Below are 13566 nucleotides of genomic sequence, written 5' to 3'. Positions count from 1 at the left end.
TGAATATACTAGTCTATAGGAAAACAAAAACATTTTGATTGTGTCAGTTTTAGAAAGTTCAAGACACTGACAACAATAGCAAGAACATCAGTTTCATACCTAATAAACAATCTAAATCATGGCGAAATATACGATAAACTGACAGTTGTACGGCTTTTTACTGAAATTTATTTTGAATGGTTAATATCGTTATGTGTTGACAGTATGCATAAGATCGATCGGGTGTCTTCCGCATTGATTGAGTGTTGGTTGCTTAACGTCCAGTGGCAAATATTTCATGCACATTCAGGACGAGGTGTCTTCCACAGCCTGATCAGGTAAAATAGCAGAAAGCAATAGGTCTAGATCGTTAATGAAATGTGCAAAGGAGAGAAAAGTCATGCATTGTAAGACTTTTCACGTAAATATAAAAATTTGACAACTGTTTTTTTTCATTTTTCAAAAACAGAATATTTTTTGTAAGTTACATTTTTCAACTTTGTCATTTAAGGGGAAATAACTCAGATAAATTATCTTTTTATCTTTTATTTTGTATTGTAGCATGAAAACGAGTCCCCTGACCCAATTTTTGTTTTTTCTCTGAAAGCTCACTTTAAGAGCTATCTTCTCATATTTGTTTTAAAAATTTCAACAAACTAGAAATAACACATGTGAATGTGTTTTTTTATATGTATATATCATATGATAATCAATACAAATTGAATAAAAAAACCCTGACAGATACTTTTAACAGATATATATAATGCATCGAATTTGTATTATATGTCTCTGTTTTTAAGAGGGGGGGGGGGGGCTTGATATTTATCATTTTAATATTTTGACACACTTGCGACATCAATCAAAATCATTATAAATAATAAAAAAAATGCTTATTTTTTATTTTATATTTTTTTTTTCCAAAGTTTAAATATTTGGGGTATTTTCAGAATCAATTCATGAAGTGTAAGTATTGTGACCGCCAGATCAAGGATTTTTATATATCTCAATATATATCCTCATATATACACAAATCCGTGGTCATACGTAGTATTTTTGTGTTGTCGGAACTAATTGCTTGCTGTACCGGTACGCTATCTAATTTTAGAGTTTATGATAGAGTTGTCGCCCTTCTGTTATTATTTGACGAAATTTCATGTGATTATTGAGATGTTTGTTTTCTCTGTTTTACAAATATGATATTCACTGTCATGTAGATTATATACAAACCCCATTGAGTCAAATACACAGAAACTCAGAATGTCGTGTTATGGATGTGGAACTTCTTTCAGTTTATTTAAAAAAGAGGTAACAAAAAACACATACAATTCCATTTTGACATTTGATTCATTTTACACTTACCTGCCAACCTCTGAAACATTGAAAAAAGGGAAATCTCCCGCCTCAGCCATGATATTTTGTTGTGAGTCTCATGCTAAGCATGCTTTCAATCATCGTACAAAACATCAGAAGAAATCGAAACATATCATGAATGAACATGATGTGCAAAAAGATTCATTCTACATGTATACTCTTACGCCCCCTGCATAGACCTAGTTGCCAACAAGTAGATTTAAAGACTTCATGACTTAATTTTAAAAGTTTTGTATCAAATCTATACGTTGACATAAATACAGGATCAAGTCAAATTGGCACCCATTCAAAATCATTTCAACATTTGGTTAGTCAGATGTGGACATAGAAAACTTTATTTGATTCGGCATACATGTAGCATAAAACAATCAAAAATAAAAAGAAAGACGAAATTGAATTCATGTACATTGTAACTCAATAGATCACTAAATGACACTTTCTCAAAATAGGGTGAGAATTGCATAGGACAGACATGACAACAATTACACTTAAGATTGACATTGAATATAGATATTAACATATCATAATGCATCATCACCCAAAATTCTGTTTAGTGAACATATTGAGAAATTGATTGAGTCCATATATTTTTGTGATAATCAACATTCATGAAACCAGAGACATATAATACAATTGTATTATATGTCTCTGATGAAACTATATTCCATTTAGTGTGATTATGTCCCTTGTTGCTAAGCTTTATTGGATACATATCATCAATATGAATATGATGTATAAAAGTTATTATATGTTATAGAATGGCCTTCACCACAGAGCCTAGGTTCATCCTGAGAACTGCAAGCTATCAAGGCCCCCAAAATGACTAGTGTAAAACAAATCAAACAATGCTACAATCTAAAGTAAATACAAGAAAAAAAGAAAAAAAACACCTATGAACCACAACAACAACCACTGAATAACAGGCTCCTGACTTAGGTCAGGTGCTTAAAATGCTTAGGGTTTAAATGATTTAACAGGTACAAAGCAATTTATGAAGCCTAATAACATATATGAGAGTAGTTTATTATATAACATATATGAAAATAATTTTATATATAAAGGCAACAGTAGTATACCGCTGTTCAAAACTCATAAATCCATGGACAAAAAACAAAATCGGGGTAACAAACCAAAACCGAGCGAAACGCATTAAATATAAGAGGAGAACAACGACACAACACCGAAACGCAACACACACAGAAACTGACAAATCATCAGACAAAACACGACGAGAATAACAAATATAACATTATAACCTATATGAGAATAGTTTAATATCTTTAAGTTATTGCCAGTAAAAAAGTTTTACATTGAATTAGTTTTACATTGTTTAAATTTCAGCATGGCTGTAAAAATTGTGGATTTGCCTTCTGTAATTCCTGTCTAAACAAGAAGATAGCTGTCCCCAAACTGAAGAATGAAAAACACCATGTGTGCAATAAGTGTTTCAACATCTTAACAGGGTTTGTGCTACTTTCATTTAATTTGAGTTTTGTTAAGGTAGTACATGTAGTTATATATATAATTAGTTCAAAGTGAAATATGTGGTAACTTTTAAAGTATTTAAAGTCAACCATATTTAAAGTTGTAGTCACATGAATGGGAACTGGAAATTTAGTACATATGCTTGTTAAGGACTGAACTAGGGATGCCTCATGATCAGAATTTGAAGTTCACAAAAACTTGGAAGTGTAATAATGTGAATGAGACATTGTGTCCTATGAACACAAGTTTTTGTTTTATTCTAATATTTTCAGAAAAAAAAAAATTGGTTTTTATTTCACTTGTAACATTCTACACAATGTATATTTAAATAATTATCAATTTGTCAAAATTCTATACTGAAGTATTGCTTTCCTAAAAGTTATTTCCTTTTAGAAACACATGCAATAGATCTAAAACAGTTATACTGTCACTATACAAGTTTTTGAATATAGTATATTGCATTTACCTGATCTATCTGTTCATCCCTCCATCCCTTTGTTCGTCTGCACAACAAATATTTTTGTAACACTTTTCTCAGGTCCTAATGAACAGAATGACTTCATGAACACATTGATGTGATGAGTTGTAACATTTGACTTCTTTTCATATCTGTCCGACATCTCCTTTCTGTTTTATACTCTCTTTTTTTTTTTAAATATATATTAAACGACACTAAAATTTTTGGCACTCTTTTTTCAAGATATGTGTATAAACAGAATTACTCCATTTTATCCCAAAATCCTTCCCATCTTTACATTCACAATAAGAAGAAAAGAGTATTGTTTAAACATTTTTTGTAAAAATTCTTATTATTTTGTAGAAAAATAAAACCCCAGGATGATTCTGGAAGATATTCTCCTCCTCAGGCATACAAAAAGTGAGTTTTAGTAACTGAGTAAAATACTGGTTATGCTATATTGATAATGTTCAATCTTTTAAACACTTTCATACAAAAAAATATATTTTAATCATCATCAATGATTCATTAGAAATTATAAAAAATAAAAAGCACACCACCAAACAAGGTCTTAAGAAAAAAGTCAAAATCAGCATGAACTTGAAAATAGCATTTAAAGATTTTTTTTAAGCAAGGGATACAGTGGCAGAATGACATTTCAATACATGTAAAACATTTCTATGAGGCTTCAGAGTTATTTAATGTTTCTTTGTGTCAACTGGAGACTAATCCGAGTATTTAAGAATTTTTTTGAAGGGTCTTGTTCTCTAATTTTTAACAATGCTCAATACTACATATTCCAGTATTCATCAAAAGTTAAAAAATCAATTTTAGTTAAGGGGAGGTAACTGCTATTTTTCATTATTTTGGAACATTGTTGATATATACCAGTAAATCCTTTAATGAATTTTAAACCTTATAATTCATAGTTTTAAGCCTTTAATAAAAAATTAAAAAATTAAAATTATAAACTTATACTGTGTAACCTGTGTAATTCAACACACTGGGTGAGCGTTTGAATACTCAAGTGTTGGATTAGGCAGATTACATGTACACTGTAGTTTCAATCAAAATATCTATAATTTCTGTATTGAGGTTTTTGTAAGAGGATTAGAAATAAACAGAACAATTTCACATAAGTTTTTAGCTCACCTGGCCTAAAAGGCCAAGTGAGCTTTTCTCATCACTTGGCGTCCGTCCTCCGTCGCCCGTCGTCTGTCGTTGTCCGTCGTCTGTCGTCCGTCGTCTGTCGTCCGTCGTCGTTAACTTTTACAAAAATCTTCTCCTCTGCAACTACTGGGCCAAATTAAACCAAACTTGGCCACAATCATCATTGATGTATCTAGTTTAAAGTCTGTGTTTTTTTACCCCGCCAACCATCCAAGATGGCTGCCATGGCTAAAAATAGAACATAGGTGTAAAACGCAGTTTTTGGCTTATAACTCAAAAACCAAAGCATTTAGAGCAGATCTGATATGGGGTAAAATTGTTTATCAGGTCAAGATCTATCTGCCCTGAAATTTTCAGATGAATCAGACAACCCATTGTTGGGTTGCTGCCCCTAAATTGGTAATTTTAAGGAAATTTTACTGTTTTTGGTTATTATCTTGAATATTATTATAGATGGAGATAAACTGTAAACAGCAATAATGTTCAGCAAAGTAAGATTTACAAATAGGTCACCATGATCAAAATGGTCAGTTGATCCTTTAGGAGTTATTGCCCTTTATAGTCAATTTTTAACCATTTTTCGTAAATATCCATGATCTTTTACAAAATTCTTCTCCTTTAAAACTACTGGGCCAAATTAATCCAAACTTGGCCACAATCATCATTGATGTATCTAGTTTAAAGTTTGTGTTTTTTTACCCTGCCAACCAAGGGAGATGGCCGCCAAGGCTAAAAATAGAACTTGGAGGTTAAATGCAGTTTTTAGTTGCAGTTTTTGGTTATTACTCAAAAATCAAAGCATTTAGAGCAAATCTGACAAGGGGTAAAATTGTTTATCTGGTCAAGATCTATCTGCCCTGAAATTTGAAGATGAATGGGACAACTCGTTGTTAGGGTGCTGCCCCTAAATTGGTAATTTTAAGGAAATTTTGCTGTTTTGGGTTATTATCTTGAATATTATTATAGATAGAGATAAACTGTAAACAGCAATAATGTACAGCAATTTAAGACTCAAAATAAGTCAAAATGACCAAAATGGTCAATTGACCCCCTAAAGTTATTGTCCTTTATAAGCAATTTTTAACAATTTTCATAAAACTTGTAAATTTTTACTAACATTTTCTACTGAAACTACACAGACAAGTTCATTATAGATAGAGATAATTGTAAGCAGCAAGAATGTTCAGTAAAGTAAGATGTACAAACACATCACAATCACCTAAACACAATTTTGTCATGAACTGTCTGCTTTCTTTGTTTAATTAACATATACCAAGGTGAGCGACACAGGCTCTTTAGAGCCTCTAGTTGAATTTTGCCTTGGTTAAAATCTGTATTTCATCATACAATTTACAAATATTTTTTGTTATATTGAGTAGACTTTTCAAGATTTTATATTGATTTTTGATTAGGCGTGTGGCAGCATTAGAAGAGAGAGAAAAGGGTGGAGGCAGTCATGGTAGTAATCCACATCATACAAAACCAGCTGGCAAACCAGAATATAAACACCTGGCAAAACCTGAGAGGGAAATACAGGAGAGATTAGATAAGTTAAAGGAAGATAGAATACAAAAAGGTATTTAACAGTTTATGAAATAACTCTAAAGAGAAAGAATTTTGCAGAAGTGTTAATATAGTTCAAATAATATGCTGAAATTATTTCAATTGAATTGCAAACGCACAATTGAAAAAAATGTTCAATTTGGAAACATGCATTTGTTTTATTTTGATAGGACAAATATTGCTTAAAAATGATTGCAAGTTTCAAACATATTTAAATAATGGTCCTTCTTTAATGTAATTAACTCATCTAAATAAAAATCTTTATTTCAGAAAAAAACAGTCCATCGCAAAAAAATATAGAAGAAAGACTTTCAAAGTTAAAAGGAGAAAATGCAGCCACAGCAGCAGTTTCTAAAAAAACAGTAAGATAATTTAAGAATAGTTAGACCTTATTACAGTGGTCTCCATTATGTTCACTAAATTTGCAAAGGTTGAAACAGAGGATACTGTCATTACATGCAGAAAGTTATTTAAATAATGATAAAATGCATGCCATTCTGGAGAAAATGCAGTATTTTTTTTACCTATAAACTTATTTATGTAATTAGTAATGATGAAATCAGAACATGCAAAAAACATAGTTGTATCAGCGACTTATAGAAATAAGGACAAGTGGTGTAATGTACCATTATCCACTAGAGACCAATGGAAGAGGCTGTTAACAAACAATATAGCACTAAACAACTTTCAACAATGAGCAAAACCCATACTATATAGAGAACAGACAGCAACCAAAAACAAACATGGAATTGCAAAATAAAGCATGTATTCAGGGCAATTAAATAAATATACATTGAACAACAATATGTTCTTTTAAACATTTTAATAAAACTGCCATAACTTTTCCAAAACAAAACAATTTTTGAGAAAGAGGAGATAATCATGATGCATCATATAATATATCTGGCTTTGTCATCTTCAAAAAACAAAATAATTTTCTTTTTCTTTAGGCATACCATGCTCCAGACAGAAGAACACAGCAGGATCAAATTAATGACTTATTGGATGAAATTGGAGATGAAATAGAAATAGATTCACATAGACCTGACCCTGTTAAGGACATTGAAAATAGACTAGCTGGTCTGAGAGGAAATCCAGGTATAGAGAATATTTATGTTGTTGTTATTATGTTTTGGTCTCAAATCATATTAAAAGTCAGGACTTAAGATAGATAAGAAAAATTTCATCCTTATAAGAAATAAAAGGAAAATTTATGCATCAAGACGACATACATGTTTGTCTTAAATAATGATGTAAAGTATATTTTTAATGCTGGTATCTATGATAAGTTTATTTATAACTTACAGCACACTTGAGATTCTTTGATTAAAGATCAAAAGTTCAAAACAGTGTTTTTTTCTTAATAATAGTGCTTCCATTGGAGAGGAAAACTTTATAACCCCTGTCCATCCATCTTATTTTGTCAGGAAGTACAGAGCTTCTTGAAATTTGTTACTAGGCTGCATGCTTTACTAAGTGATGCATTTTCACATGCATTGCTAATCAACATCCTGTTTACTAAATACAATAAGTATTACAATTTATGAGATTTTAGTCACATTTTTCTCTGGATCTATGAATCAGAGGCCCCTGAAATTTAGTACCAACATTCTTGTAAGCATGCTATACTGATACATTTCCACATCAATTGCTCTTCAACTTAGTTTTTACTGAACAATTAGAATGTGAGGTATCATATAAGGGAAGATAGAACCTTTATTGGGACTCCAGGATTGGGTGTTTTTAAGCTCAGGATTTTAGGATTGACCTTTTTGGGATCCTGGAATTCTCTTTTTGAATTTTGGGATGTCTTTGAAATTTGGGACCCCAGGATTTTCGTGTTTTTAAGCCCTGAATTTCGGGATCAGGACCCCTCCCCTATCCCCTCTCATATGTGTGCAATAGCTCAACTTGTTTATACTTTCTTACATAATGTTTTTATTTCTTTTACAGAATCTGACAAACCAAGTAATGGAGAATCTAAAAAACCAAGTAACAATCTGAACAGGGAAGACTCACAAGAAACAGTGCCATATACAAAGAATATAGATAACACACAAACAACAGACACACGAACAAATGATGAGATTCCATTAGAAGAAATGCAGAGGTTGATAGCAGAGGCATCAAAAGAGTTAGATGTAGATGCACATAAAGCATTAGAAGATCTACAGAAAGACAAAGATATCATGAAAAGACTACAGGAAGTGAAAAATAAAAAGAAAGAGGATGTGAATAAAGGTACACAATTTAAAAATGAGCAATAATTCAAATTCTCATTTGAGATTTTTTATCACAAAAAAATCACAAACATAATTTTCAGACTTCTGAGATGAATTTATTAGTGAACATTTGAGATGACAAGCTCATAAGGCTCTTGATAGCATAAACAAGGTTCGACTCTAAAATCTAAATGTTTATAAATTATTTGGCCCTGGAGGACTAACAATAAGGAAGACATTATTTTACCTTTACTGTTGTTTGTATCATATATTGAATAATGGTTACCACCTGAATTACAAGCACTTCAACACATGTGTTTGGAACCACAGTTCCTTGTTTGAAAGATCTGACTTTTAGGTTTTACTGTTTGGTTTTAAAAGTTTAGGTCAATCCTGAACCCAAATTGGTCTCAAGACTATCAGGAATACTGCTTATAATAATGGAAGTATAGTGTTGTCAAAAGTGTTGCAGCAGGTATACTTTCAATTGGAGAATTAAAAAGAAGTCAAAATATTAAAATTAGAGAGCACTTTCTCTAATTTTTGTGCTATTTTCACATTTCCTGACCGGCATGAGAAAAATATTTCTCCTCACTAGTGAAAAATCTGTTCTCGGCAAATGATTAGTCGAAATTTGATTATGATGTCAAAATGTTTTGTTTTCTTCTCAATTTTTCTATTGTGACGTCATGAAAAAAGGCGACCTTGTCTGATGACGTCGCATATAAAGAGCATAATTTTCTAAAAATCTTTGAAAAAGAACGATAAAAAGCATTAGAGAAACAGATTCCGACACTATAACTTGTGTATTACGATATTTCTACACTCTCAACAGTTAAATTTTATTATTTAACTGTCTCGAGTGGAGAAATATCGTAATACACTTGTTGCAGTGTAAGAATATATATGTCCCCTGCTGCGTTCTGATGAAAATGTCTTTCATCTGTTTTCTATAGATTGAACTGTTTTGTGTGACTTAAAAAATATCTACCTTTTATTCATATTAAACATTTATAAATCATATACCAGATTTATAGTTAGAGTGATTAAAGGAAATAAGTTCTTTCTTTAACAGATACTGATGAAAAAAGTGCCGATGAAATATCTGATAGTGATAATGAGAATGAAGAAACATTGACTATGAATCTCATAAAACAAGTAGGTACACACATTAATTAATTGATTGCATGTTTTAAAAAATTAGAATTTCACAATGCATTTATAATTTGCTGGATACAAAAGCACTGAAAAAGCTTATGAGTATGTTCTTCAAGTAAAAAAGTTTTAAAATTGAAAGCTGTTCAAAAGGTTATACATAAAAGGAATTTTCTTAGCCTTACTATGTTAGTGAACTATGACAGTGTACCATAATGACAATATAGGCTTTTTATAATGACAATATAGGCTTTTTATAAAAAAAAATTATAAACAGTATTGCCTTATTATTTTGCTAAATGCTATATTGAGTAGAAAATAAACAGAATATTGAAGGATCCTATTATTCAGTATAAAAAATCTACCCATGTTTGTAAATTGAAATTGAGAGGGGAATAGATAGAAATTCATGGCAAATTATGACAGATACAAAATTGTGGATAATGGCACAGTTCAGTCATTAAATGTAAAATTACTAAAAAGAATAAATCACGTTATACCCTTTTCTTAGCACTTACTTACAGATTTAAGGCACAATTAATTTTATGGCTATGTCTCAAAAAACCTCTTCAGACTTATTTAAAAGCTGATTCTTTTAAAGGTAAATAGTTTTCATGGATAAATTATTTTTTTCAGATATTAGAAGAAAACAAATTAGATGAAGCAGCAGCTAAGGATGGGGTAAACACTTCAGAGACAAGCTCTTTGAAGGAAGAAAAAAATAAAACATCTTCAAAGGATTCAAAGAAAAGTAAAGAAAAATCAAAGAAAGACGACAAGGAATCTAAGAAAGTACTGAATACAGAGCCAAAAAGACAACAGGTAAAATTTGATATAACACATTGGTGGGTGTTCCTTGGATTGCTTTACCTTGAGAATAACAAGTAAAGACGAAAAAAGAATATTTAAATTAAAATGTTTTCACAAAAAAGTATACATGTATGAGTTATTTTGACTTATTTAGCGATTGCATAAAAATGTGTAAACATATTTCCTTTAAAAATAATATGTAGGAAGCATAATGATATTAATGTGTAAAACATTTTCCTAAGAACTTACTACAAATCATATCTTACAGAAATTTGTTTTCATACTACATGCGAGCATGCTATACTATAACTTTTCTGTTATTCTTTGAGGTGGAGGAAAACAATAGTGATGTTGATGATGATGATGAGTTGCCATATTGTGTGATGTGTACAGAAGATGCTTCAATGCGTTGCCATGGCTGTGACCTGGACCTATATTGTGACAGATGTTGGAAGTAAGATTTTTCATAACCAAATTAAAAATTAAAAATTTCTGAAAACAGTAAATGATATTTAGATGTAACTTGTTACACGTGACTCAGTCACTCTTAAGTTTTCATATAAATTATGGCATTGGTCTACCAGGTACTAGCAATAACTAGCTTGTCATCTAAAATACTGATTTTAGACATGTGACTCAGTCACTCTTAAGTTTTCATATAAATTATGGCATTGGTCTACCAGGTACTAGCAATAACAATTTGTCATCTAAAATATTGATTTTAGATATGGTGAAGTTTTTAAGTCTAAGTCCATTTTTTCAGAAACCCTGGATGTTTATTCAATAATTGAAGGTAACTAGACTTGTGTTTAGTCTCATTGCCAGGGTAGTCATGGTGATTTATTGTCCTGCATACCTTTGACTCATGTTGCAAAGGACAAGACATTGGATGCTTATCAAGCAGTAGTGGTGTTTGCTCTTTGTATAATTATTGGTAATGCTTTATATTTGAAAAGGTAGAAGCCCTTGATATTTCATATCTTATGCTATGGCCCATGTCTAGTGTCCTTGACCTCATTTCATGGTTTCAGTACTGTTAGATTTATTTGCTTACAAAAGTAGGGATGCTAAGTTTGGCTTCTTTACCTCCATGTATGATATTTCATATTTGAAAAAACAAAGCAACAGATACTTCATATCTTGTATGTAGATGCTTTGATTAATTTTGATTCTTTTTAAGAACTGGTGACATCATATAAAACTCCTTCATACCTGTAATGCAATTATTTTTCTTTTCAGAGAGAGTCATGTCCAGTTTGAAATGGATGATCATGTGACCTCAAAATATATTCAGAAGAAAGGAAGGACTTAGCAACATTATACTCATTTATACATTATCTGCCATGGCATTTTTATTATGCAAATCTTTACATTTGCTTGTTTAGGATATGATATAGCATAAGATTTCAAAAATACAATGGGTTTCTCAAATATCATTGCTGACGCCACCTGTATTCATTGCCAATGATAAACAAGCCCAGAATATGTGAATTAGACACTGATATGCAAAGGGAGATAACTTTATTTTAAATTCTGAAGATTGCATAATACAATTGTTTTCCAGTAAGCTATAATAGTATCAATTTTTTCTCTCTTTTTTTTTTTACACATTTTTAGTGGTCTCCCTTACCTTTCAATACATGCCATGTCAATGTTTAGAAAAGAATTCTTAGTATTTTAATTGGCAAAAGAAATTAATTAAGAGAAATGAATTCTCTTCATTCAATAGAAAAGTCAACAAGGATCTTAAATAACAAATATCAGATGCACACCACAACCAATTAGTATAGGTCATACTCTTAATTTAAAATTTCATTTCTATGTCTGCTACCATGTTACGCAATTGTTAATTGTTACCTAAATGCTGTTTTAATGTTTCCTATCCAAATCTTAAATGACAAGTGTAAGCTATTTTTGCATCTGTTGTATATCCATAGTTTTCATACTCATTATCTAAAATTAATAAAAAAATAAATCCACAGAGTCCCTTAAAGCCAACTTAATCACAATCATTTTAACATTGTGTAGTTTCAGAGCTAAGCATATGTTTTCCGTCTGATGTATTAAAAAATGTCTGTTGTTACTGAAAAAAATACATATTAGAAACTTGAAAAATCTTTTATGGCCTTCTGTTTGTTTTTTTTGCTAAGATTAGTTTATAGATTTTGTATAAGTATTGGCAAAGTTCACAAGAATTCCATTTTTAAATTAGTTGAATTTTCTTTTACCTAATTATGATTGCCATTGAATTCAAATAATTTTATGAAAATATAATATTTCTTCTCTGTTGTCTGCACTTTTTTGAAGATATTGAGTTATATTTTGATTGTATGTATAAATATCATTAGCAATTCACCTACATAGTACAGTCTTTTTACAATTTGTCTATCTTTTGATCAAAATATTTAAATTAATATTAAATTGTGTGAGATTTTTTTTATTTCAGTTTTTATCTTGCAAATATTAAGGATTGTTTGACCTATTATTCCCCCAAGATTAGAAAATTTGCATGAAATTATGAATTTCATAACACTAAGGATTGGATATTGCTGGATATCAACTGGAATTATTCAGTTTCAATATCAAAATAAGTGCTTAGTATTATTATTTAAATTAAAAGATGAGAGTTGCTATGGAGCGCTATCCAAGCATTGTCTACAAAACTTAGTATTTTGATAGGTCTTATCAGTCATAAATATACTGATAGCCTTTACCAAAAATTCCATTTACATTTTTCTTGACTCAGCATTTTTATGATTTATCAGATATTCTATAATCAAAGAGAAATATATCCAAGAATGTGATGTAGAAATAATGGAATTAGGTATTTTATATTTTGTTATTATTTATTAAATCTCAGTTTTATTTTACTGTTAATATTTTTTGTTAAACTATAAAATCCAGTCTTTAGTTGTATGCAGGAAACATTATATCTGTTTTGTATGTATTTTGTATGAATCATAAATATGAGAAAAGATTGACTTATTTTTTTTAATATAGATTCTTACATTGACACCAGTGGATAAACGGTTTATCCAATCAAGGTTTAGTTAAATTATTGAATCTTAAAGTCCAACCACCAGGCGCAGATCCAGAGGGGGGGGGGGGTTCTGGGGGTTGGAACCCCTTTTTTTGGACGATCAATGCATTTGAATGGGGACATGTAATTGGAACCCCCCCCTCCCCCCCTTGTCCTGGGTTAGGAACCCTCTTTTTAAAATGGCTGGATCCGACCCTGAGCATTTTCGATTGGATGACTTTTGATAATTTACCTATAGAGATTGGGTTAATCCAATAACCCACCAGTAACTATGTAAGAATCTGTTTCTCTAATGATTATCAAATATATTTTCA

The 13566-nt window shown here is 30.7% G+C and overlaps 1 protein-coding gene across 1 annotated transcript; it reads left to right on the top strand.

Moving 5' to 3' along the window:
• The first annotated feature begins 1098 nt into the window (after positions 1 to 1098).
• On the top strand, positions 1099 to 13187 carry LOC134701888 (abscission/NoCut checkpoint regulator-like). The gene is made up of 11 exons (XM_063562996.1): positions 1099 to 1284; positions 2692 to 2813; positions 3656 to 3712; positions 5875 to 6038; positions 6296 to 6387; positions 6976 to 7123; positions 7979 to 8266; positions 9323 to 9405; positions 10039 to 10224; positions 10542 to 10666; positions 11452 to 13187. Exons 1-11 carry the CDS (start codon positions 1237 to 1239, stop codon positions 11522 to 11524), a joined length of 1386 nt encoding a protein of 461 aa, XP_063419066.1. The 5' UTR covers positions 1099 to 1236; the 3' UTR covers positions 11525 to 13187.
• Positions 13188 to 13566: the final 379 nt, after the last annotated feature.

The sequence above is a fragment of the Mytilus trossulus genome, unplaced genomic scaffold, assembly GCF_036588685.1.
Source record: "Mytilus trossulus isolate FHL-02 unplaced genomic scaffold, PNRI_Mtr1.1.1.hap1 h1tg000363l__unscaffolded, whole genome shotgun sequence".
Classification (NCBI taxonomy): Eukaryota; Metazoa; Mollusca; class Bivalvia; order Mytilida; family Mytilidae; genus Mytilus; species Mytilus trossulus.
The sequence above is the reverse complement of the archived record's forward strand: the minus strand, read 5'-3'. Positions and strand labels throughout refer to the sequence as shown.